The sequence below is a fragment of the Heloderma suspectum genome, chromosome 7 (genome assembly GCF_057233095.1).
Source record: "Heloderma suspectum isolate Gila_16-S chromosome 7, 16-S_ref, whole genome shotgun sequence".
Classification (NCBI taxonomy): domain Eukaryota; kingdom Metazoa; phylum Chordata; class Lepidosauria; order Squamata; family Helodermatidae; genus Heloderma; species Heloderma suspectum.
This window is the reverse complement of record NC_139464.1, coordinates 23,679,258-23,706,391: the sequence shown is the minus strand read 5'-3', so window position 1 is coordinate 23,706,391 and position 27,134 is coordinate 23,679,258. Positions and strand designations below refer to the sequence as shown.

The 27,134-nt window shown below is 44.0% G+C and overlaps 1 protein-coding gene across 1 annotated transcript in view; it reads left to right on the top strand.

The window, feature by feature from the left end:
* Positions 1-27,134, top strand: part of CACNA1C (calcium voltage-gated channel subunit alpha1 C) — a 674,475-nt gene that overhangs the window by 544,530 nt on the left and 102,811 nt on the right. Inside the window, 7 exon segments of the mRNA XM_084811876.1 lie at positions 1,736-1,823; positions 2,913-3,020; positions 5,976-6,028; positions 6,140-6,286; positions 6,839-7,040; positions 9,610-9,768; positions 11,401-11,511. Coding sequence (XP_084668002.1) covers positions 1,736-1,823; positions 2,913-3,020; positions 5,976-6,028; positions 6,140-6,286; positions 6,839-7,040; positions 9,610-9,768; positions 11,401-11,511 — 868 coding nt within the window.

Here is a 27,134-nt window from a genome sequence, read left to right as displayed (position 1 = left end):
TGCAATCTAAAATTCAACATAGGGGAGAAAACAGAGCAAAGTGAAGGGGGTGGAGGCAGGGGGTAAACAGGGAAGGAATATTGATTGTTTCAGTTACATGTTTTTGGCTTGGTTACAGGCTTAATTACAATAAGGCAGAGGGACTAGTGGATTGAGCCAAAAGCTTTATGGAATAGATGGGTTTTGAGGAGAGATTTGAAGGTATTAACAGAGGTGGCACCATGTGAGTATTCTGTGATGCAGTTCCAAGTATACAGGGCAGCAAGGAAAAAGGGGCTGAGTCTTTCAAGGAGTAGGCTTTTGGATGGCTCATGGTGTTTTCCTGGAAGAGCAAAAGTCATGGGGTATCAGGATATAAGAGCAGAGAGATAAGTGGGGACAAGGCTATGAGGTAAGGGCAAGGAATTTGTGCTGGATCCAGGAAGCCAGTGTAGGAATTTAAAGAGAGGGCCACATGATCAGTGACAAGAGAGGTGAATGGTTTGGGCAGCAGTGCTAGTGGATAGACATTAGGGGACCAAGTTGAGACAACAGAAGGCCCCAGAGAAGAGAAGGCTGCAGTAGCCTAGGCATAGACCAGCATTTTTGTTGAGGGAACATGGACGTGTGGGGTAAGGGAGATAACAAAAACACAAGCAGATTGTGAAACAAGGAATCCTAATTAGGAGCAGATAGATGGGGTCATAGAGTAACAAGAAGGCTTCTTCAGTGCACTGAACCAGATCTAGCAAGCCCTTGAACTCAACTGCAGCAGGTTAGCAGGGACTGAGCCCTCTCAGCACTGGGATTCAGGGTACTTCATACTAGGTAGAAGCAAGCTGTAGGTTGAATGAAGTGTCTTTAAATGCATGAATCACTGGAGAATCAACTGACATGCTCCTTTCCCTGAATTAGCATTTTGGTGAAGTGGTTCTAAGCATCCTTATCTTAAACTGTCTTGTGATGACTACAGCTTGGCATCATTTTGTAATGTATCTACAGGCAGCCTGTCCAGTCCCAGAGAGTCCTCCATTCTTCTCTCTTTGTCAGTACAATATTCTGTATTCAGTTCAGTAGCACAGTAGCCAACAACCCCCCACCCCTGGTGACTTATAAATGCAGTATCTGAGCTAACGGACTATTCAGTGGCAAAATAACCTCCATTAAATACAGAATTAAGGCATAAGTTTTAAGACAGTATAAATGTAAAAAAAAATATAAGTGAATGTAAACATGATTCTTGTTCTCAATGGCCAGCATGGGTATATCTCCCTTGTAGCATATGGTATTAAAACCAATATGGTATGTTGCCCGACTCATAAACTATTCATTAATAAGGCACCATATTCAAGGTTTATGAATAATTAAATAATTGCACATAATTCCCCTCCCTCTAATGTCAATTGCATGGATTTAAGCTGATGTAAACATACCTACTAAGTTCCCAAGTTTATGGTGCAACATCAAGCAAGTCAACAGAAATGTTACAGGGAAATGTTTATGAGTCTTTTGCCAATACCACTCATATGTTCTACAATCTTTTATCTGAAGGCATAAGAGCTAGAAGAGAGGCAGTGTGGTGTGGTGGATAGTGTTGGCTTGGATTGGTGAGATCAATCATAAAGAAGTCCATTTCCCCACATGGCCAGATGTAATACGTATTGAACTCCACCTTGCAGCCAAGGCCAATTTTCAGTCCATAGATAATTCCCACAAGGATTGTAAAGTTTCGTCTCCTGCTACTGTTCTTCTCCAGGTCTAGTGCAATCAACGTAGTGAAGATACTACGAGTCCTGCGAGTGCTCAGACCACTGAGGGCTATCAACAGAGCCAAAGGACTAAAGGTAGAAGACATCTCACAAATCTATTATAGATTAGGTGCTAATTTGCTGTTATGGCTTTACGTAGCTGATCTAGGGCAAAATAGGTAAATTAATGGGCTTTTCATTCTCCTGATCTGAGTGGGTGCAATGCATCTCTTTGCTGTGCAAGGAGCCTTAAGGGAGGGATTCAGTATATCTCTGTATTGTGCACAGACATACAGGAACTAAGAGTTCATTTTGGTGGAGGCTGCTTTTGTCCTCAAATCAATATTGTACTCAAGTGCATTATTTTACTTTCCTTCATAAGTGTGAATGGCAGGCAGTAGAGGGGCTCACTTGAGGGTACTATTGGGGAGTGTTTGTGTTAAACCTAGTTGCTTCCCCTGGTGCTCCCACTGGGATGAGAGTTAGGCTCTCCTATATTATAAGCTGCTTACTTTGTCCCAAAGAATTCAGTGAGAGCTGCTCCATTCTGGTTCCATTTCTAGATGAAGCTGAAGTCAGAAGTTTGGGAAGTGGCTTTTATATAATTTGGCTAGCAAAATCCCTAGCAGTATGACATAATGGAGAGGGTCTATATGTTGCAGAAACCCACGTATACACTTAGAAGGTAGCCTGGACCTGGCATCCCGTATGATGGGGAGGAAACAGGATTATTTCCATACCACATTGTCCCATTCAAAATCATTTTTTGGGCCCAGTGCGGCCTATGGGTTGTCAGCCATTTGTGACCTAGACTGTTCAATTGGTGGATCCTCTTCCTAAAAGTCTTAGCAACCACTGCTTTAGCAGATGTGTATCATCCATCTTTTTAAACCTTTTCTCAGCAGACACAAATGATGGAAATTTGATAAGGATTTAGGATAGGTGGAAAACCTCTACCTATTGTGATATAGCTGTGACTTAATGACAGTGGTTGTATTCTTTTTTGTTTGCAAGAGCACAATCTACAGTCCATGGACTTTCCTTTTCCATTCCCATCCACTACGTGGATGTACAGAAAGATGGCAATACAACAAAAATATTACTATTTATTTATTTACATGAAACCCTGAAACCATTTAAAAGATAACCGTACGACTCACTCTTGTTTCTGCCTTTTGTTTGCAGCATGTGGTCCAATGCGTGTTTGTAGCCATCAGAACAATAGGGAACATTGTGATTGTCACCACATTGTTGCAGTTCATGTTTGCCTGCATTGGAGTTCAGTTGTTCAAGGTAAATGCCATGGGACCTGTTTCTCACTTCTTCATCACTGATTTTTGGGAAAGGAGGTGGAATTGTTTGGTGAAAGAGGGAAATTAAGAATTGCCTGAAGTTCTCTCTCTCTCTCTCTCTCTATTCAGTACTCTCACACAGAAATATTAAAGTGACTGACCTATTTACCTTAAACTTGTAAAGCTAATAGAGAAGCTAGATGCTCTTTTCTAGATCGAGACTTACAATTAGGGCTGAGCCAAAATTATTCGCTTTTTTCAACTTCCTTTTAGTATAGATTGAAAAATGCTTCCCTTTTCAACCAGTTTACAGGAACCATTTTGCCTTGGTTGCGAATGCCATTGTAATACTCCGCAGAAGGCCCTCTGAACATTAGCTGAACATGTGAAAGGAGGAGTGGGGCCGTGCCTGCTTACTCCAGTGGCAGTGTGTTCCTCCCAGCTCTGCGTCCTGACCATGTTTGGCAATGGTCTGAAGAGAAGCCCCCTGGAGAGTCCACACTATGGGTGCTACCATCTTGGATCACACAGACCTACATGCCTAATCAGATGCACAAACAATAAAGATTACAGGATCCATGGTGTGCTCAATAGGGAGACACTTGAATCCTCTGTAAAGGATTGCCAAAGAGCGGGTGCCAGGACCTGACTCTATGGAAGCTCTTGCTAGTGATACACTATATCTGATGCTAGCAGTTTTTCGATCTGAAAAGCTGCTTCCATCAGTGGCAGCAATGGGGTTGCATATGAAGAGTGAAAACACAGGGGAGCATTCAAGTTGCTTCATAAAGTGTCTGCATTAGAGATGCTACCATCTTAGGTGCCTGTGTATTTGATTGGACCCATATAATCTTATCTGAAGAACTCAAAGTTGAGGATTGAAGCAGAAAGATAATGAAAATCCCCTCTCCATTTTTCAAGTGGTTTTGAGTAGTTAACTCTATTATTGAGGCAAAAATTTAAAGTTGTGAAGATCCAGCTCTGTTTAGAATCACATGCCTTTGGAACAGGAGATGTTGAGTCTTATCCCATATATGCCACCTTCAGGTTTGGGGCCATGGCATCCTGATCATTGTTTGTGCAGGTTTTACTTTGCTTACACTGAGCTCCTGCTTTCTCTCTTTCTTCCTAAATTTCCATTATCTAATGTGCATTTTTTTCTGTGTCTGTACATGTTAGTTCATGCCAGGATAATGGAGCTGTTCCTTAGGATGCTATTATACTGACCTTTACTATAATAAATTCAAAAAAGAATGCACCATTAAACTCAGAGCTGAGGCATTTAGGTTAGGACATGTCACACGCTAATAAGCCAGAGATGCACAATTGAGCACATCTCTGCCTTCACTGGTCAATGCAGTAGCTGTAACAATGTGCTCTGACATTAAATCTGAAAAAAGTATAACGTTCGCCATTGCTTGTCTCATAAACCATTCATTAACTGGACATCAAATTGTTTACAGTTCTGCCATTTTCTTTTAGTTTCTCACCATAAAATAAAGTATGAATTGTAAAAATGTATGCCCAGTTAAGAATACGTAACTTAGTTACCTAACTTAAAACCTTGAAATGGTCTTAGCTCTGCATTTAACATGAAAAATAAACTGATCAAAATCCAGAGGCCAAGAATTAAGTTAGCAATAGCTGAACTGGTAGAGCACATGCTTTACATCAGGGGTAGGGAACTTTTTGGGGCCTGTGGACACATTTAGCATTCAGTTTTTCTGAAACTGTCGGAACACCACCACAAAATGGCTGTCATGGGAGGCATGGCTATTCACAGAGGATGAATAACCTTCCCAAATGACTGTGTACAAGGCAGAGGTGTGAACTGAGCCACAACACACTAAACACCTCCATTGAACCCACAGTTTTCAGTGCCTTTCACTATTTCCCCTGTCTCTTGGTGGCTGGCCACGCTGCTGAGGAAAGCATCAGTCTGCAGCTGCCTGCCGCCTTCTTTTCTTAAGAATGTCTCTGAGCTCCATCATGGAGCCCAGAGGCATTCACGGGAAATGAAGATCGCATCAGCTGGAGGCTCTCACTTTGCTCAGAAGTGATCCCAGTTGCCAGTAAGAAAATGTGTTAATTTTTTTTTTAAGTGGGAGGGGAAGGGCACCTTGGCAGGTGTCAAGAAAGGTGCCTAGGGGCACATTGATGCCTGTGAGCACCATATTCCCTACCCCTGCTTTACATGCACAAGTTCTAGGTTCTTCCTGTGGCATCTGTAGTTAAAAGGAGCAGGTGGCAGGTGATGGAAAAGGCCTTTCTCTGCCTGAGACTCTGGAGAGCTGGGTGAGAAGGACAAATAGTCTGACCTGGTGTAAGGTAGATTTCTATGTCTAGCTGAGTACAACTGAAGTTCAAATAAAGAGCAGATTCTCATGATATTTAGGTATGTGTTGAAGTCAGCCCAAGTTGGCCTTTTCAGTGGATTTGCATGTGTTTTGTGAATGGTTGAGTACGCCTTGATGATGATTTATCCCACCTTAGATTAATCTCATTTTCAAAGATTTATAGGACCTGTTGAGCCATAATGGACACATTTAAAAAACAGCTGAATGTGTAAAGATCTACTGGAAAGGTCAAGTATGTTTTCAACATATACACATTGTTTTTGGTAAAAATCTGCCCAAACTTGTAAAATAACTCTGTGACTCATTATTGCTACTCTGTTTAGACCCTGCCCCTGTTCCTGCTGTGTTGTGCTCCCCTGGTTTTGACTTTGGGACTCAATTTGTAAGTCAGATCAATGGCAACATAAGGATGTAGGTCTGGGCAAAGTCCACACAAGATACGGTGGATGTGGGACAATAATTAGTGCTATTAAAAACTAAAAATGTCAGCAGGTAAAGGAAACAAAGCACATTATTTCTTCAAGAGGCACTAATTAAAACATAACTCAGTGTTTAGTAATTAAATGATCTGTGATTCTTCTGCTTTCATCCTCCTCCAGGGCAAACTGTATAGCTGTACCGATAGCTCCAAGCAAACAGAAGCAGAGTGCAAGTGAGTTCATCATCCCTGGCCAGCCTTCCATATGAACTGGACCTAATCCCAAAAAAGCCTTCATTTTCTTGTGTGTGTTCCCCCCCCCCCTTACCTTCCTTCTCCTAACAGGGGCAATTTTATCACTTACAAGGATGGAGAAGTGTCTCAACCGATGATCCAGCCCCGAAGCTGGGAGAATAGCAAATTTGATTTTGACAATGTCCTCACTGCCATGATGGCCCTCTTCACTGTTTCAACTTTTGAAGGCTGGCCAGAGTGAGTATATAGGGCTAATTTATACAACCTTTTTCAAAATCTGTGGACTCAAAATGAGTTTTCTTTTTCAGTGTATAAACTGGCATGTCAAACCAGCCTTGTGAATGCTTGTTCACATTGTCTCATCCTAGTTCAGCCCCTTTTTCAAAGGCTGTACAGGAGATTGAGTTTCACTGTTGGTATTCATTGAAGCATTCACAAGACTGGTTCAACATGCACAAAACTTGGAAACTTTCTAATGATACATTAATGTAGATGCCTTCCCATACTTCCTCCTAAGTGCTATAGCATGCAAGTGGCAGTTCAGGGAGTATCCTAGACGAGGAAAGGTATCATTGATTTGTTCTAGGATACTTTCATGCTTAGTCTGGGAAGCTGGTGACATGGGCTGTACAGTTCATGCTAGTCCCCCACTGGTTGCTGTCAGCCCTGAGTACTGGCAGGGTCCATTGCAGACAAAAGCACTCCTCATGGCACTGTACCCAGTCTCTGCAGTTAGGGCTGCCTGGAAGTGCCCTTAGTGTCTGTTTTGGGTTCTCTCCTTTTTTCTAGACTGCTATACCGATCCATTGATTCCCATATGGAAGATGTTGGGCCCATCTACAACCACAGGGTGGAGATCTCCATTTTCTTCATTATCTACATCATCATCATTGCTTTCTTCATGATGAACATCTTCGTTGGTTTCGTCATCGTCACTTTTCAGGAGCAAGGAGAGCAAGAGTACAAGAACTGTGAGCTAGACAAGAACCAGGTAATATAAGATGGGATGACTGAAGGAATAAAATACATCCAGTGGTACTAAGGCTGTCAAAAGCAGTCCTCTAACACAGGGGTGGGGAACCTGTTGCTTTCCAGATGTTGTTGGACCCCAACTTCTGTTAGCCCCAGCCACCAAAACCTAGGGTCAGGGATGATGAGGGTTGTATTCCAACAATATTTGGAGGCCATGGGTTCCCCATTCCTATTCTAACAGGTAAAATAATTTCTTATTAGAGGCTGATATGCAAGCCTAAATTCTGATGCCCCATATCTGTAAGCAGGTTGATGGTCCTGCTATTGCAGGAGTTTCACAGAGGACAGAACATTCCCTGTGGATATTTTGGCTGGAAGACTAGGTGCAGAAAGATAGGTATTTATAAGCAATTAGAGAAGTAAGAGATTAATTCTATGTTGCTCTTCAGCCTTCATTCATATCTTCGTGGGAGACAATAGCATTTCTGTGGCTCACAAATGTGTCTGCGAAAATATCACTCCATCTAATAGCAAACTCAGGAGGTGAGTGCCAACAGGACTGGAGCCCAGACATGACCAGTGAGAGACAAGAATCATGTATCAGCATGCTTGGGGAGCACTGTAGTTTGCAGAGGTATAAAATAACTTTAAAAATAAAAACTAAGTGGAGAAAATGCCAATGAAAACTAAGCATGCTCAGAAGCCACTGAAAGCTGAGTGTTAGTCATGAAAATGAAACAGAAAATGGAGGGTAGAGGAATGGAGTATCGTGGCTGGCTGAAACCCTGAATAGGAATACTCTTGTTTGAAGGCGAGGAAACACTGCAACATTTTGTTGCATGTACCACTTGTATATTACTAAATGCAAAATAGTCCCAAACCTCACCAACATGTAAAAGCCAAACTGAGATACTTGCTGTTCATATTTATTTTTTCAAAGCTTGTATCATTTAACCTATTGGTAGTAACAACTGGTGTTTGAGAATATGGGTGGGGCACATCTAAATCTACCCTATTCCCAAAGAGGTGTCTGCTGGATGCAACTGCCTATCACAACTGATTTTCAGTGAAAGGAACTGTTTTAGTTTGAACACATCATGAGGGTTAGTTTTTCAGGGAGGTGACCCATGAAACCTTTCTTATAGCCAAGGAAAATATTTTAATTGGCACGTTGCTGATCATTTCCAGAGGGGTAGCAGTAGTTAGTCTGTTGCAGTAAAAACAACAAAGAGTCTTGTGGTACCTTAAAGTCTATTATGTCTTTGTGGACTAAGCTCTTGCCACTTCAGGAAGCACAGTAGCTCTGAACCAAGAAAACTTATACGAGTGGCTTGGAAGACTTAACTCTGCTCTCAGATTTAGACCTTTCTTCCCACACACACATTTGCAACACTAGTCTACCTTTAAGGAATGTTGTAAGAATCACTGGGACAACATTTGTGAAGCACTTTCAAAGCATGAAATGCACTAAATCATGGGTGGGGAACCAGTGGCCCATGGCCTGGATGTAGGCTGTGGGATCTCCCCAGCTGGCCCATGGGCTTCTCTCCTTGTCCCCCCCCCCCTGCAATTTATAAAAGCTTCTGTTGGTGCAAACTGAAACTTTTTAGAAGCCTAATTGCAACACAGAGGATTTGGAGTGGTGGTGTCACAGCTGGTGAAGAAAGGGTTAATCCTCCCCTCCTCGCACATGGCTACCCCTGGAACCCCCCACCCCAGCAACAGTTAGGCTTGAAAAAGCCTCCCAAGACTAATTTCTGCATGTAGAGGTGGCATATTTGTGTGTGAAAATGAGTAGTTATGTATGAATGGGTTTGGGAGGGTGTTTGAAAGAGTGAGGGATGTCCCCACCAATTTTTTGCTTTGGCCCTACCCACTGCTGGTTAGTCATGAGGGAATGGGGCCCTCAGCCTGAAAAAGGTTCCCCACCCAAGCACTACATCAATGCTAAGTACCGTTGTTATTATTATCAATGAGAAATTCCAGATGGATAGTCTGTTGCAGCAAAAACAAGAATGTATTTTTTGGCACCGTACACTACAATTCTATACATAGTTACTCAGAAGTAAGTCCCATTGAGGTCAATGAGGCTTACTCCCAGGTAAATGGGTATAGAACTGCATGATGTAGCCTGATGTATTGTGGTATAAGTTTTCATGGAGTATCCTTCCCCAGCCTGGTGCTCTCCAGAAGTTTTGGATTACAACTCCTAGCATTCCTGACTATTGGCCATGCTGGCTGGGCCTGATGAGAGCTGAAGTCCAAAACATCTGGAGGGCACCAGGTTGGGGAAGTCTGGGGAAGAACCAGTTTATCAGTCACATTTGATGAAGTGATTCTTACTCCACAAAAGCTTATGCCACAATATGTCTGTTAGTCTTTAAGACAACACAAGATTAGTTGTTATTATTAGGTAATGCTGTGTTCACAGAAAAACATACTTGCAATGGTCTTTTGTTACCACTTGCCCCAGAGGAGGGTAGCTTCCATTTTGAAAATTTCTGACATAAGATAGTATACTTATGGAATCGTCATGGACATTTTCTTGTCACAGATGGAGAATCTAACCCTCTGTTTTTTCTTAACAGCGCCAGTGTGTAGAATATGCTCTGAAAGCCCGCCCCCTGCGGAGGTATATCCCCAAAAACCAGTACCAGTACAAAGTATGGTATGTGGTGAACTCCACCTATTTTGAATACCTGATGTTCGTCCTCATTCTGCTGAACACTATCTGCTTGGCCATGCAGGTAGGTCAGAAGTTAGGCAGTACTGCATTATGGTTGGATGCGTTCAGTTTGGTTCAAATTAATATTTATGATCTAAAAGCTGCTTAGTTATTCACTATTAATCATCAGACAAAGAAGAAGAAAGTAAAGGCTGAGAAGGCAGGCTTTACAGAAGATAATGTGCCCAAAATGTGGCCCATTTTCAGTAGGTTATTCAAGTCAGGGAGAATTATTTGTTGTAGAAAAGAACCAAAATTCTGTGGTAAAACAAATTCTCCCTGTTCCATGAGAGCAGAACAAATTGTGTCAATTATGAACATTCTGTTCAAGCAAGCTTATCTCCCAGATGCCATTGCACACTTGTCACGCTTCGCTTGTCACATACAGAAACAATTTTGTGTTTTGAATTCTCAAATTTGCATTAAAATTCTGTAAAAGTGTAAATTCCCAAATGCATAAATCCTCAAATGCTGCTATGCAGGTTAAAAAAAAAAGTATAAATTTAAGCAATGTGAATTTTTCTTTAGCTATATTCCGAAGTATTATTTCCCAAGGACTGGAGCTGTGAATGGAAAAGTCAATTGGCACTTATCTGCCTGTAGCATTAGCCAGTACTTGTATATTCTGATTAGAGTCCTCAGTTGTTGCATTTAATTATTATAGGGTTATTTCCTAGAAGTGTAACTGATGAGAACATAAAGATATAGGATATATAAGACTGGAGTGGGGAACCATATGAGTATAGGTTCAAAGAACCAAGGTGGGGAGCAAATCCACATGACTGATGTTGAGTAGGGGCTTAAACAGTATGCTGGGAAGATCCCAGTTCAGAATTTACCCACTCCAGAACTCGCTATGTAGCCTTCAACAAGCTACTATTTTAGGGATGACTGAGAAATGTGGTAGGGGAGGGAGAGGAAACTGGCAAAAACCAAAGGTGAATATGTATATAACCCAAGCAATTTTTGCAGCCACATCACAACAATGTGATGTGGCTGCAAAAAAGGCAAATGCTATTTGGGGCTGCATTAATAGAAGCATAGCTTCCAAAGCCTGGGAAGTACTAGTTCCCCTCTACTCAGCACCGGTTAGGCCTCACCTGGAGTACTGTGTCCAGTTCTGGGCACCACACTTTAAGAAGGATGCAGACAAACTGGAGAGGGTTCAGAGGAGGGCAACAAAGATGATCAGGGGACTGGAAACAAAGCCCTATGAAGAGAGACTGAAAGAACTGGGCATGTTTAACCTTGAGAAGAGAAGACTGAGGGGAGATATGATAGTGCTCTTCAAGTACTTGAAAGGTTGTCACAGAGAGGAAGGCTAGGATCTCGTCTCGATCATCCCAGAATGCAGGACACAGAATAATGGGCTCAAGTTACAGGAAGCCAGATTCCGGCTGAACATCAGGAGAAACTTCCTGACTGTTAGAGCAATACGACAATGGAACCAATGACCTAGGGAGGTGGTGGGCTCTCCCACACTGGAGGCATTCAAGATGAGGCTGGACAGCCATCTGTCAGGGATGCTCTGACTTGGATTCCTGCATTGAGCAGGGGGTTGGACTCGATGATCTTGTAGGCCCCTTCCAACCCTACTATTCTATGATTCTGTGATTCAGTCCACCTTTCAAAATGTGGTGACTTTTTTTTTTAGCACTATGGTCAGAGCTGCATCTTCAAAGAAGCAATGAACATCCTCAACATGCTGTTCACTGGGCTCTTCACCGTTGAGATGGTTCTGAAATTAATTGCCTTCAAACCCAAGGTAGGTATTGTTGATCAGGGTTTCTCTCTGTGGTCAAAGGGAGGACAGGAGGATATGAAAGGTAGTAAATCCAGCACAATCCCCCACTTTGCTCCATGACCTACTCAAGAGATGGACTTGAGCAGTTATTGTCTGGACTGGAGTCTCAATCTATGCTTGGAGGAGCCTTCCATTTTTGAGTTGAGCATAGAGTGAGAAGAACTCTCTCTCTCACTCTCGCTGTCTCTCTCTCTCACACACACACACACACACACACACTCACACGCATCATACCACTTGGAGGTCTTGTAACTGCTGTGTTGCCTCAACTCCTTAGGAGGGATGGATGGATGGAGTGCATTTTGACAATGGGTGATGGCCATTATACGCCTCAGAGCTCTGATGAGTTGAATCAGGGTTACGACAGAGAGAAATTCTTGGCGTCAACTTGCCCTTTCGCAGCCATACTAAACTGAGAAACTGAAGGGAGGTATATACTTCCTTCCACCTTCTGAGCAATGGAGGACTGTGGCAGAGCTTTCTGTCCAGCAAGGCAAAACATACAAATGTCACATATATCCTGATGGGGTCTGAGCCAGCAGTGACTGATCAGGAAAGGGATCTTGGGGTCATGGTGGATAGCTTAATAAAAATGTTGACCCAGAGTGTGGCAGCTGTGAAAAAGCAATGAGGGGATTAGACAAAGTCTTAGAGGATAATGCTGTCAATACCTACTAGTCATGATGGTTATATATCCTACATCCAGGATCAGAAGCAGCACACCTTCCACTGGGGGATAACTGTGGAAGAGGGGTCTTGCCCTCATGTCCTGTTTGTGGGCTTCCCATAGGCATCTGGTTGGCCACTGTGGGAACAAGATGCTGGACTATATAGGACTTTAGTATGATCTGGCAGGGATTTCTTATGTTCTTGTAGTTTCCAGGCATTACTTCCTTTTTGCCACCAAATGTGGATGCTTTTTTTTTTTTTAAGCGGACATGTTAAAAGCAATCATGGATTTAACATAAGATGCCATTTGGGTTAAAGTTGTAAGAAGGCACTAGTGCATCACGAGTTGATTATTTGTGGTCAAACTATGTGTTACATTAAATGTGTTATAGCTGTAGATGTGTTAAAGTGTAGTTTTAAACAACAATTGCTGCCGTGGGGGACGACGACAATCTGGATCAATAGTACATGGGATGAGGGGTTAAACCCTTGCATCCTCTGCCACAATTCCAAAAAGAGTCCATTCCCCCCACAGCTGCAATTTCCTCAAGAGAGAAATTGTAGCCGGGGAGGGGGCACAGTTTGTTGGGACTGCAGCAGGGGGAGAGAATGGTTAAATCCTTCCCATTGTTCCCTTTCCAGGGGGGTGTCTCCATGGGAGATTTGCTGTGAGTTGGTTGCATTTGGAGGTCGTTCAGGGCGCATGACGTCATGGCCATCCCACAACCATCCTGGAGATTTTTGTGGAAAACTCAGTTTTTCTGAGACTACTTTTGTCTGATTCTTTTCCTTAATTCGGCTAGTCTAAGCTTCTGTTGCGGTGTGTACCAACCCTCTGTATTTACTTCGCCATGATAGCCCGGCCCAGGGGTGTGTCTTTCACCTGGCTGTGAGCTCACTGACCTCTGTCAGGGCGTGTTCCCCCATTGTTTCCCCTCCTTGTGTTTCCCTGAAGTTTCCGCCATTTTGCAGCTGGCAGTTCAGGAGTTCTGAGCTACCTCATGGTATTTACTTCGCCTTGCCTACCACTAACCTCTGGCAGCCATCCCTCCAAAAGTACAGATGTGCTTCTCTCGGAAGCCTCTAGCTTTTAAAAAGATCCTCTTCAATCAGTACTGCGTAAAACTAAAAACACAATGTCAAAATACCACATTGCTGCTACACTGTGAACCCAAAGTAAGCACTCCAGTTTCACCAACCACAGGCACCTGGGTGGGAGTGGAGTTATTTACCAGTGGGGTATGGGGTGGGTGGACATAGAGTAAAAAAAAAAGGTGGGGAGACCAGTGAATGAGGCTTGTTTCCCACCCCATTTTCCCCTATGTGCACACTTTTGCCTATTGCTTCCAACTCCCCACTTTCTCCTTTTTTTCTACCCCCTGCTCCCAATGAGAAGCTACTGTAATAAAGTAACAGTTAGCCTTTAACCCTTTCACTGCAGGGGAGTGAGATTTATTTCTTACTTCTGAGTAAACATGCATAGAATGGGGGAGGGTATGTTAAATATTGAAAGCAGGCTACCTAAAGTGATTGAGTGTCCCCAGTACTGCGGTAATGTGAGGGGTCGCTGCTCTGCTCCTGGGGATTTTCTCAATGGGAATGGGAAAAACTACTTCCGTTGGGAAGCGAGGGAATGGGGCATTCCAGGACACTGCCAGGTCAAAGAGGCATGCCCAGGATTCTAAAAGCTCCTTTTTTTCTTTTCATGCAAGCATTACCATCCTCAATGTTCAGGCCTTCTGGGATCAAATGGAGGCTGTGGGGAACAAGAGAACTTAGGAGCAGCGCTGAGCTTCTGTTATTTCATTTATTATTATATTTATAATCCATCTTTTTCCCTCTTTCAAGGAACCCAAGGTGTCTTACATGGTCCTCCTTTCCGTTTTTTCCTCACAGCAACCCTACAAGATAGGTTAAGCTAAGAATCAGTGACTGGCCCGAAGTCACCCAGTGAGCTTCATGGCCTAGTGCGGACTGGAACCTGGGTCTCCCATGTCCCAGTCCATCACTCTAACCACTGTACCACACCGGCTGTCTTGGCAGACTACCAAATGATAGCGAGATGTGCAGAACCAAAGGCAGGCCCTCACCGAAAGAAGAGGAGGGAACTAGCCCCATAATGGCACCCCAAAGACCAGCTCTTATCGCTAGGCACCACTCCCTTCTGTAGTGGCCCCAGTTAAATAGAATGCCAGCCAGCACTTTAATTCCTTACTATATATACACATACATACATCTTTCCTTAATGAGCACAAGGCAGCCTACACTGTTTCCATCCCCCTTTTTATCCACACAACAACCCTGTGAGGTAGTTTTGGCTGAGAGGTGGTGATTAGCTGAGGCTCAGCAGCCAGTGAGCTTTGTGGAAGGGTGGGAATCTGAACGGAGGTCTCCCTGGTTTTAGTACAAGACTCTAACCACTGCACCGTGTCAGCATTGGCAATCCAGGCTTTCTGTGACTTGCAAGCCCTAACCTTTGTAACCCCAGTTAGGTGAGGAGCTGGTTGTGGTGATGCTGTGGTAGTAGGGAAAAGGCATTCTGCACATGTTCAAAGGTACCCCTTCCTCTTTAAGATAACATCACATTATGTTCCATAAACTGAACCCTAGCACAATTTGCCAATACAAGAGTGTTAGTAAGGACTTTTTCGATGCCTATAGCAACCTTGATGGTGGTGGACCCCCTCCCCAAATTTTCATTCTTCCTGCATGAGGAAAGAGGGTCTGGGTGCATTGACACCTGGGTTCTACAACCCCTTGAAAGCTAACAGTGCATTGAAATGCTTGGATTCCAGAACGGAACATCTTCCATTAGCAGACTATCAGAGTATAGTGAGATGTGCAGAACAAAAGGCAGGCTCTCACCAGAAGAAGAGGAGGATGACAGCTCTTCCTCATTTCAGTGTGGTTTGCACTGGAGGAGAACTCACCCCATGAGGACCTAATGGCACCCCAAATCTGCCCCCAGATAGGTATACCACATCTGCCTTATGACAGAGCTGTCTCTATGACCACCACCCCATTCCAATCCTCCCCCCACCCTCAAATCTGCCCATCCCATCTGCTTACTTATATATTTGTCAGTCCAATAAATACCTCTGAATTGGGGGCAGGGTAACCACCCACCCCTTCTTGACAGAGCTTCTGTGCCTTTAACTGCTTCAGGACAGGCATATATTCAACAAGCGAAGATGGCATTCTCCCCTTCTCTGCTTTGGAACGGCACGACTTGAAAACCTGCCTGTCCTGACAGGAACCAGGAGCACTGCCCGGGCCTTGCCAAAAGGAGTTGGGTACGGTGCTTAGAGCCAAAATGCTGTGTCCTGGGCGTCACTGGAAGGGAATCGTGCCACTTAATGGTTAAACAGAAAAGAGGAGTAGGTCTTCTTGGCAGCTTCTGGGGATCCAAAGAAGGGAAGACATGAGATACTAGATGCCTGGGTTCAATTCTCTTTTTTGGCAGAGATGGCGCAACTTCACTGTCTTAGAGCATGGCAGCAAGCAAGGGGAAAAATCTTTATCACTGTCCCCAGCTCAGACACAGGAATGTTGGGGGGGCATACTGGGGGCTGGAAGCCAGGACTCCTGAGTTCTTTTGTCCTGTGGAAACCATTTCCCTGCTTGGCTCTGCCCCAAGCTAAGGGGGTGAGAGAGAGCCAGTGTGCAGCATGGGGGCTGGGGGGAGAGTTTGGGTACAGGACACCAAGTTCCTTCTCTCCTTCCTTTTCGGTGGGTGGAGGAAGCCATCTTCTCACTCCACTCCCCTCTGATCCAAACCGTTCATTTCAACTGTGGTGCAATTAGGTAATTTTAGACTGGACTTCATAATCTTAACTGCCCCTCCACCTCTTTATATGGCTCCTGAGAGCTCCCCATGCCACCTCAATTTTGCCACATCCTAGCAATTTGCTGCAGAGTTATTGCTCCCCGCCCCATTTTCCCCCATGTGGGCACTTTTGGCTATTGCTTCCAACCCTCCCCCCCCTTTCTCCTCCCCCCTGCTCACAATGAGAAGGAAAGAACTACTGCAATAAAGTGATAAAACAGAGAAGGAATTTTACATAACAAGAGAGAAACCCACAGACATCAAAGCAATAAAGTGGAGAAGGGATTTTTCATAACAAGAGAGAATCCACAGAACATCAAAGAAGCAAAACAGCGTTAATAGCGACTTAAGAGAGCATTGGACAAGTGAAAGAGCACTTTAGAGCGAGTTACTAAAGTTAGCTTTTAACCCTTTCACTGCAGGGGAGTGAGATTCATTTCTTACTTCTGAGTAAACATGCAGAGAAGGGGGATATGTTAAAGAGTGAAAACAGGCTACCTAAAGTGATTGAGTGTCCCTACTGTGGTAATGTGAGGGGTCGCTGCTGTGCTCCTGGGGATTTTCTCAGTGGGGATGGGAAAAACTACTTCCATTGGGGAAAAAAGAGGGCAAAGTCCCCCAGGAAAGAACCCCAAGTAAAATGAAATCAATGGGCCTGCGTATTTAGTTCTGTCACTATTGTGCTATTGCAGATTTAGAAGGAAAATAAGTTTTTAAAAATTGGGTAGGGAGGGTGGGACATAGGATGGGAAGAGTAGGGGCACTAACACACACACTGGCCAGAGAAAGCAGAAGGGGCAGAACAACGTAAGAGTGGGAGGGAGGGAACAGGCTTTCTAAATGATGATGTGGACAAGACTCCACCCAGTAGCCAGTGAAACAATTAGCACTAAACTGCCATGTGACCTGCTGAGAGCCCCAGGCTAGCTTTGGGATAATCCAGGTTCTTCGTGGTCTCTGTGCATCACTCATATGGGCTCTGCACCTGTGCAGAGCCTCGTTTGGGAACATTCTCTAGCTGAGGAAAACATTTTTTGGCGGGAACCCTCCCCCACTGTCTATTGCACTGGTCCCAGTTGGTTCCCGCCCATTCCCTCAGTTCTCTTTCAACCATCTTGTTGAAAGGATGCCTTGTTGGGACTTCTAATTTTTTCCACTTTTGCTGGGGTAGTTAGGAGTTCCTTTTTCTTCCTTGTTTGTCTTCTTTTTATTAAAAAAAAAAGTTAGGAAGGGGTTTTTTTGTGTTTTCCACGATCTTTGATCACCGTTTGGCAACGCATAGCTTTAAGGCCCCTTTTTGTAAGTGTATTCAGTGTGGCAGTAAACTACCCTCCACTGACAGGCATTCTCCTTGTTTTGTGGTGGAGACCTTCCTGCATTGTATGAATTTTACTACACAAACTAAAGCAATCTTGTGGAAGAAGGCTTTGGAAGCAGTTGACTCAGTGCACTCAAAGACTTCTGCCCCTCAGCCCCAGGTGATGGCAGAGAAAGTTCAGTCTTCATCTATGGAGCGGACCAAGTCTGTGACTCTAACCATGGGTCGAACTGATCTGCCCACTCCAGGCAGATCTTTAACAGTGCCAACAGCGAAAAAACTCTCTAAGAAAGCAAAGGCGCCAAGGGCATCTGAATCATTGACTGAGATTCGTAAGAGGAAGAAAAAGAAAGACCACAATACAGGGCTTTCTCCTTCTCAGACTGCGGATCAGTGCCAAATTTCAATCCTGCCACCTCCACCACTTTTGGACTCTCCAATACTGAGAGCTCCATCAATTTTGCGTTGGTATTGAGAGCACCTTTGGTATTGTTGCCTGAGCCACTACACACGGAAGGTGAAATCAGGGAAGCGTTGCTGCCAATAGCTCCCCAGGGCGTGCCACCTCAAATACAGCTGTCTCCTCCCCTGGTACCAAGGGAGGGCTTACATAGGGATACCTCACCAGATTCCTTTCGTTCTGAGAGACACATGCAGCCTGCAATAAGACCATTGGCCCCACTAGTTTCTGAGACCATAGGTTTGATACCGTCTTGTCCTCTCCCACCACTGCTTAGCTTGGCACCTAAAGAGAAGTATCAGGATCAAGGGGCAGCTTTGTCCCTGCAGTCCATTGAGGACTATCCTTCAGACTCGACGTCTGTATCCTCCATACCACTGTCAATCTCTTCCCCAGACGATGCTGAGGGAGTATGTGAAGGAGCGTTGCCTTCTGAGGGTCTTTACCACTTCTCCAAAAAAAATACCAAGGATGTCACAGTCATTAGGAATTGAGACCCAACAACTGTCTGAGAAGTTACAAGACCTGGTCTTTGATGTAGTGTATATGGAGGCCTCGGCTCCATTTTCCATTCCTTTTCTTCCTACACTGTTTCTGACTGTTAAGGAATCCTGGAAAGCCCCTTCTTCAATGGCTCTCAGTACCATCCACGTTACACCAGCCTCAGAGGTTCTAGAGCTGGAGACAACTACGCTTTTGGCGAAAGATGCTATCAGAAGAATTATACCTTACCAAACAAGGAACAGATTTTTTTTCACATTACTTTATGGTACCAAAAAGAGATGGAGGACTTCGTCCCATTCTGGATCTCAGGGGCCTCAACTATTTCATCAGGACAAGAAAATTTTGAGTGACTGCTTTAGCCACTGTTATCCCTCTTCTTCACCAAGGTGTATGGTTAGGGTTAGGGAAGATTATCACCATCAGGGAAGATTATCAGAAACTGCCTGCATTTTGTGATTGGAGATCAGATGTTCCAGTTCACCATTTTTCCTTTTGGCTTTGCAACCGCACTACATGTCTTCACAAAATGCATGGCAGTGGTGTGTGCATACATTCACACTCAAGGCATTGAGGTCTATCCATACCAGGATGACTGGTTAATAGTGGCGTCATCCAAACACCATCTTGTTCAAGCAATTCTATTTGTCAGGAACCTATTGAATTCGTTGGGACTAATAATAAATGAAGAAAAGTCCAGATTGGAACCCACTCAAGTGATCTCCTTCATTGGTGCAGTGTTAGATGCAACAACTCTGAGGGCTTACTTACCTCAGGACAGACGTCTGACTTTAATAGAGTTGGCTCACAACATTTCTCACTTCTGCAGGATAACAGCCTTTCAAATACAGTGGCTGTTGGGACTAATGGCATCGACAGTTTATGTCATAGCCTGGATAAGACTCCACATGAGGTGCCTGCAAAGCTGGTTTCTGAAATCTTTCAACCCCAATGCCAATGCTCGCAGAGTGCACTTAGTAGTACCAGGTGATGTAGTGAGCAGCTTGATTTGGTAGACACAACCAAGCAACCTTACAGTAGGTATAGCATTCACACTAATGCCTCCATCTTGAGTCTTGGTGACCGATGAATCCCAGCTAGGATGGGGAGCCCATTACGGTCCCCTGCAGATTCAAGGTCTTTGGCAGAAACACGACAGAGCACTACATTTCAACACACTGGAACTCTTGGCAGTTAGGAAAGCACTCAAATCTTTTGAGACTCACCTTTCTCACAGGCATGTCCAGGTACTAACAAAAAACACCACGGTGTTGTGGTATCTGAACAAATAGGGAGGAACTCATTCCCCCGGCCTCATGGACATGACTGTCGAACTTCTCAACTGGGCAGTTGAAAAGGGAATTACACTCACAGCCCTTCACAGCCCAGGGAAAGGCAATCCTTTGGCAGACTCTCTAAGCAGGACTTATCGGATGCCACATGAGTGGCAGCTGTCTCATCCCCTCCTTAGTTCGCTCTTAGTTCATTCCATTAGAAATGGGGCAAATCACAGACGGATTTCTTCGCTACCAGTCAGAACACGGTATGCAAAAACGTTTGCTCCAGAGGAGGCCTGGGTGACGGATTGCTAGGGGATGCGTTTCAGGTTCATTGGTCAGAAGATCTCTTCTACATTCCCCCCCACCATTTCCTCTGATTTCCAAGGTACTGCAAAAGATTCAGATGGACAACACAGACTGTATCCCGATAATGCCTTGGTGGCCAAGGCAACCATGGTTTTCCTCTCTACTCAATCTGGTGAACATGAGGTACATACGGCTGCTGTCGATTCTGATGCTATTGACCAAGGATCACAGTCGCATCCATCATCCAGATCTCGACGCCCTGCATCTCACGGCATGGAGACTTCAGTCAAATTAGCCTGTCTGCCAGTGGAGGTTCAAACACTGTTGCACATGGCTCTCAAACCATCTACAAGACAGGCATATGACAGTAAGTGGAAGAGTTTCTCCACTTTTGCATATTCTCAAGCCCTCGATCCCTACTCTGCGTCATTACCTGCTGTACTTATGTTTCTCCACAGCCTTTTCCAAAGAGGATTGAAGTTTGCCTTGATTAAAGTCTATTTAACTGCTATTTTGGCATTTCATCGTTCTGTGGAGGGTTTTACAATGTTTACGCATCCAACAACATGTCAGTTTTTGCGAGGTCTAAAAAATGTAGCTCCTCCAACTTGAGTTTTCATCCCAGAATGGAGTTTATCTGTTGTTTTGAAGATCTTGACTTTGAAGCCATTTGAAACTTTGATTATGATCGATCTCTGACTTCTTTCTTGGAAGGTGGCATTTCTAATAGCCTACAGCACAATGGGTGAGTGAGTTATGTTCCCTTCATATAGTCTCACCATACCTTATATTTCATAGAGACAAAGTGGCTGGATGTTCGGGTAAGGGAGGATTGTGGTTTTGGCTATGCAGTCCTATCATCGATCCTCTAATAGGACATGACGACGCTCCTACCCACCTCCAGTAAGTCAACTTGTTAATTGCCCATATGTGTGATGCACAGAGACCATGAAGAAGAAATGGAGGTTGTTTATCTGTAACTGTAGTTCTTGGAGTGGTCATCTGTGCATTCACACAACCCACCCACCATCCACACTTCAGTGTCAATGTCACTATTGTTGTCAGTGTCAGAGTGAGGTAGTTTCCTCAGTAACGAGGCCATTTAGTCAGTCTCAAGGAACTGAGGGAATGGGCGGGAACCTGCTGGGACATGCGCAATAGACTGTGAGCAAGGGTCCCCACCAAAAAATATTTCCCTCAGCTAGAGAATGTTCCTGAAGAAGGCTGCACGTCGGCACAGAGCCCATATGTGTGAATACACAGATGACCACTCGAAGAACTACAGCTATAGGTAAGTAACCTGCATTTTTAAAGTCCTATGTGTCCCCAGACTTCAGAGGTGGAAACTTCAGGCCTGCAGAATCTATGTCATTTTTTACTAGACCTCTGAGATACACCAACTGGATCCAGGTGCAAAAAGCATATACTTCAAATTAAAGAATTCTGAGTCAAGGAACTTGTTTTGAATACCAGAACTGACATGAACTCACAGTCCTTCCACAGAAAAATACAGTCCTGGTCACTGCCCCCCCCCCCCCCACACACACACTTTCTTCATTTCAGCAATATAATTTGGTTGGGGGAGTCATTTTGCTCTTGCCATTGTTAAACAATGGGGAGCCAGAATCGACTTCAAATCATCCAGAGGCCTATCTGTCCCAATCTCTCTTCTGTCCACCACTGGTTTAAAATGACACCTACATGTAACATGTAGTTTGGCCCTTAGGCTAAACTGTGTTCTGTAATCAGGACAAGCCCAGCAGCTGTGCATATCTGGGAACATCAGCCTGTTTTATGATACCTAGCTGTCAGTGTTAACAAACAGCTTGAAGTGACTACATGCATTATCCTGTCATTTCTTGCAAAATTGGGTTGGCATCTATCTTTTGATGTGTCACTGTGAGGTTGGGCTTACAGCATATATCTTTATAAAAGATCTATTACATCTGATCATAAATATAGCTGTAGCTATTCTTGCTGTGAAGCACAGTAGGTGGGAAATCTTCAGTTTCTGGAATCTGCCAGAAATGTCTTTAACTAGGACAATGTGGAACACTCCACTATGTATCTCTTCATTCCTTGCATCTGGATGTTTGTCTCCTAAGTAATATATTTAACTGAACAACCTCCAAGCTGTTTTCTTCAAGACAAATGGTAGTACTCAATGCTGCCCTTGTGCGGGCGGCCCAGGCATGCCAGCAGCAGTGCGTGCAACCTGCCCCTTCCAGAAACAAGCATTTCTGCTCATTGTGGTGCTTCTCCCCGGAAGTGCTACATTGCAGCCACCAGGGGTATGGGCTGAGCGCATGCCACTGCTGACAAGGCTGGCATCTGCACACCGCCACCGGCATGCCTGGGCCGCCATGCATTGGATACTACCCAATGGTTGGAAATTGCTTTACAGGTGTAAAAAGCCTCACCTACTGAAAGGGATAATGTTCTTCTGCAGAAAGAAAACAGAAATTTCAGCCTACCATAGTATCCATCACAGATATGAAGATCTAATTAAATTATTTACAGGATCAGTTTAGTGGGACTGGCAGGCCACTACTTTTAGTACTTGCATAATACTAATAAAGACCAAACCAAGCTTTCATTTAGCTGTTTTATGTTGTTCGGGAAGACCACATTTTTCAGGCCTCCCAAACATTTCTGTTTCCTATTTATCACAAGAGGAGCATGAAGTATATATGGGAATTTATGTATTTTTCCCCTTGTATTTCTTTAAACTATTTGTAGGTTGCTTTTTAGGGTAAAAGGGGACTGCGGTGGCTTAGTGGTTAAGATGCTGAACTGCAGACTGGAAGGTCGGCAGGTCAGCAGTTCGAGACCCGAGTGCTGCGTGATGGAGTGAGCTCCCGTCTTCAGTCCCAGCTTCTGCCAACCTAGCAGTTCGAAAGCAAGACATTGCAAGTAGATAAATAGGTACCACCTCGGCAGGAAAGGTAACAGCGTTCCGTGCACCTCAGTGTTCAGTCATGCCGGCCACATGACCACGGAAGCGTCTTCGGACAGCGCTGGCTCTTCAGCTTAGAAACGGGGATGAGCACTGCACCCTAGAGTCGGACACGACTGGTTGGGGACACCTTTACCTTTTTTTACCTTTTAGGGTAAAACCTAAAAAGGATAGGGTATTTGATCCTTGCCCATCTTGGCTCATTATGGGCTGCAGAGAGAGATTGGGTGAGGGGATCAGGGCAGTGGTGAACGTCTCCCTTGAGGAGGGAGTGATGCTATCAGCCCTCAAGGAGGCAGTGATAAGAAGGCTCTTAAAGAAGCCCTCCTTGGATCCCCAAGTTTTGAACAACTTTCACCCAGTCTCGAATCTGCCATTTTGGGCCAAGAACATTGAGCAGGTGGTGGCAATGCAGTTGAAGGCACACTTGGAAGAAGCCGATTATCTAGATCCATTTCACTTGGGCTTCAGGCCCGGGCATGGGACAGAAACAGCCTTGGTCGCTTTGGTGGATGATATGAGGAGGGCTTTGGATAGGGGTGAATGCTCCTTCCTTGTTCTCCTCAACCTCTCAGCAGCTTTTGATTCAATTGACCACAGTATCCTCCTGGACCGCCTGGAGGGGTTGGTCATTGGAGACACCGTATTGCGGTGGTTCCGGCCCTTCCTCTCTGGCACGTACCAGAGGGTAGCACTGGGAGAAGAGGTTTCGGATCTGTGGCTGCTCACGTGTGGGGTGCCACAGGGTTCCATCCTCTCCCTGATGCTATTTAACATCTATGTGAAGCCGCTGGGGGCTATCATCAGGAGGTTTGGGGTGCAGCGTCATCAATAAGCGGATGACACGCAGCTCTACTTCTTGTTCAAATCTTCACCAAGGTTGGCCGTGGAATCTCTGTCTAAATGTCTGGAGACGGTGAGTGGCTGGATGGGGAGAAATAAACTGAAACTAAAACTGAACCCTGACAAGACTGAGGTACTTTTGGTGGGAGACAACAGGAGGTTGGGGGATGTTGACCTGGTGTTGAATGCGGTATGGCTACCTTGAAAGACCAGGTCCGCAGCCTGGGGGTCATTTTGGTCTCCCAGCTGTCCATGGAGGCTCAGGTGTCAGCCGTGAGCTGGACAGCGTTGTACCCACTCCATCTGATATGGCGACTGCTCCCCTACCTTCCTGACCATCTGCTCCCATCAGTAGTACATGCCCTGATCGCCTCTTGTCTAGACTACTGGAATGTGCTCTACATGGGGTTACCCTTGAAGACGGTTCAGAAGCTGCAGCTGGTACAGAACGCAGCGGCTTGCCCGATTAAAGGCAGCCGCCGGCGTGATCACATCACTCCAGTGCTGAAGGAGTTGCACTGGTTACCAGTTGTTTTCCAGGCCAAATTCAAGGTGTTGGTTTTGACCTTTAAAATCCTATGCGATTCCGGCCCCGCCTATCTCAAGGAGTGCCTTCAGCAACACCACACAGGCCGCTTAACAAGATCAGCCTCGGATGGCCTTCTCTTTGTCCCTTTTGCCAGGACAGCTAGACTGGTGAGGATGAGGGAGAGGGCCTTCTCTGTTGTAGCCCCCGCTCTGTGGAACTCCCTCCCTAGGGAACTCCGCCATGCCGCCTCTTTAATGAGCTTCCACCACACACTGAAAACTTGGTTATTCAGGCAGGCATTTGGGGTGGGTTAGGGTATTTTTAAATGATGTTTTAATGTATGATTTTACTGTTTTAAATTGTACCATTGTACATCGCCCAGAGTGACCGGGTGACCAGCCAGATGGGCGATTGAGAAATTAATTAATTAAATAAAGAAATAAAGAAATAAACCATCTTAAGGGAGCTTACAACACATAATGAAGATTAGGCACCATTTGTCTTTGGGTTGTTTAGCTTTTTGCACATAGCAATAAACCCTTTACTTAGAGAGAGAGAGAGAGAGAGAGAGAGAGAGAGAGATCAGATTTATGGTGATTATCTAGCGTTCTGGATTGAATGGAGAGCTCCCACAGGTAAAGGAGGCTCCCTTCTTCAGTCACCCTCCACGCATTTAGCATGACAAGAGAGATGAAGGATTGGGGAAGAGCTAAAACAGTAATGAAAACTCTTGATTTAGATACAAATGGGAGGATGAGTAACTTCCTTGTAAGTAGTCAGATAAATCTGTCCGTTATGTTTATATATTGTTTAATTGTTGTGAACCGCCCAGAGAACTTCGGTTACTGGGCGGTCTAGAAATTGGATAAATAAATGCTTTGAAGATGCTCGATTGGGGCTGATAAAAATAAAAAAAATGTTTTGAATGTTTGAAAATTAGCTCAATTTTCCCATAGAGATGCTGCCCCCACCCTCTTCCCAACTCACACAGCTCAGAACTTGTAAAAGAAGTGGAGACAGATGGCAGCAGGCACAGCCTGCATGTACATTTTAAAGCACTTTCAACCTATTCTTTTCAAGGCAGTAGGCCACTACAGATTTTTGTAGTATTATATTGCCTTGAAAAAGTAGCTTGAGGGCTCTTTACAGATGGGAAAACTCTAAATGTCCTTTGGATTAGTAAAATAAAAAGATTGCCTCTCCATTTAGCCATCTCAATTGATAGATGTAAGGCTCCTTTTTGCATTTGAATACTGGACTGCAAATTACAGCTTGTAACAGGTTTTTATAGGTTATTACAGATAAGCCAGATTCATGAAGTTTGCTTGGGTTTCAGTTTTCATTTATAATTCATCACACTCTGTAAAACTGAATGCAGGTTTGTGAGAACTACTATCGTGGTATTCTCTGGGTTACTGCTGTAAAGGAGAAACCGTTGCTCAGGTTATTGATGTGAGGCTCTGACACGTGACTCCCAAATGAACTTTGAGTGTTTTTGTTGGCTGGACTGTATACAGTGAATAAGGATGTGTTAATTAAAAGAGACAGTTTTGGCAGGATAATTCCTGGAACAAGGGAAAGATTGGTGGGTTTTTTTGTATGTTCTATATTTCTGTTTTATGAAATGTCCTGACACTTTTGAATGGTATCGTTACTGATTCTGGAGGCCAATTTAAAATACATAACATATAGGCATTTGTGCTCATTTCCCCAATATGCCCATATTGCACTACTTACTTTTATACAGGTCTGTACTGTGTGGCTAATCAATCTCACACCAGATTTATAAGTAATCTGGCAGGCTAAATCTAGTATGAAAAAGAGAGTGAGAAAAAAAGAGGAGCTGTTTTTCCACAACAAATTTATCTGCAACATTGTGACAGATTTACTTCCAGACTAGCAGATAAAGGTTTTAACAGTGTCATTATGAATGATGAAAAAATGAGTGTGCACAATATAGTGGTGTGGGAAGTTTAGCTATTATACTTAATTATTTAATATTCAAAATTATTCACACAGTGTTAAAAAGCCCAGTGTGGTGGTGTAGTGGGGTCTTATTCACAACTGTCCCTTCAGGAGCAGCAGTTGCACAAAAAGAGAATAGTGCTAGAGAAAAGGGAATCCCAAATTTGTGAGCTCAGGAAATCTCATACCAGAGCTAAAACTTTAAACTTTACTCAAACAGAAGCAAACAGCTGGAGGTGTATCAGTTGGGGAAAACTGGGGTAGAGCTGAAAGAATATGTTTCAAAATATTCTCCTTGCAATTCTGTTCTGTGAATTTTTATGTATAATTGAATATTCAACAAATATTCTATAATCAATATCTGGGGGTATATGAATTTTTATTTAAATATTCTATGTGGGCTATTAATTGACAATGTCTAATAGTATTTGAAAACTTAAATGCAAGGAATTTAGAATATAACTACATTTAAAAACTATTAATAGTGATAAAGACAATAATATATACATCGACAATACTTGTAATCCCAGTGTACGGACAAGTTCTCAAAACTGATGATACCAACCAATGAAAGCCTTTTATTGGTTGCTGTGCATGTAGTTGTCCAATAGAGACACTTCACACAGACAACAAGCACATAATAGTAGACTCCTGACCAAGGCCAATTCTGATTGTAACATTTTTTCCTCCACTGAATAATATGTGTGAAGGAGGACATATGAAAAACATTACATCAGAATGCAAAATCCATGCAGATTTTGCAAGAAAGATCCACGAGCAGGAGAATGTAGGCATTTGGCAGATTTTTGTGCAAGGTCCATATAGACTTTTGTCTTCCAGTATATATTTGCCATCTATGTTCCTACACGTGTATTTTCCTGTGGTAGAAAAAAGCTATGACAGAATCAGTTGTTGCTGAGACCAGCACTGA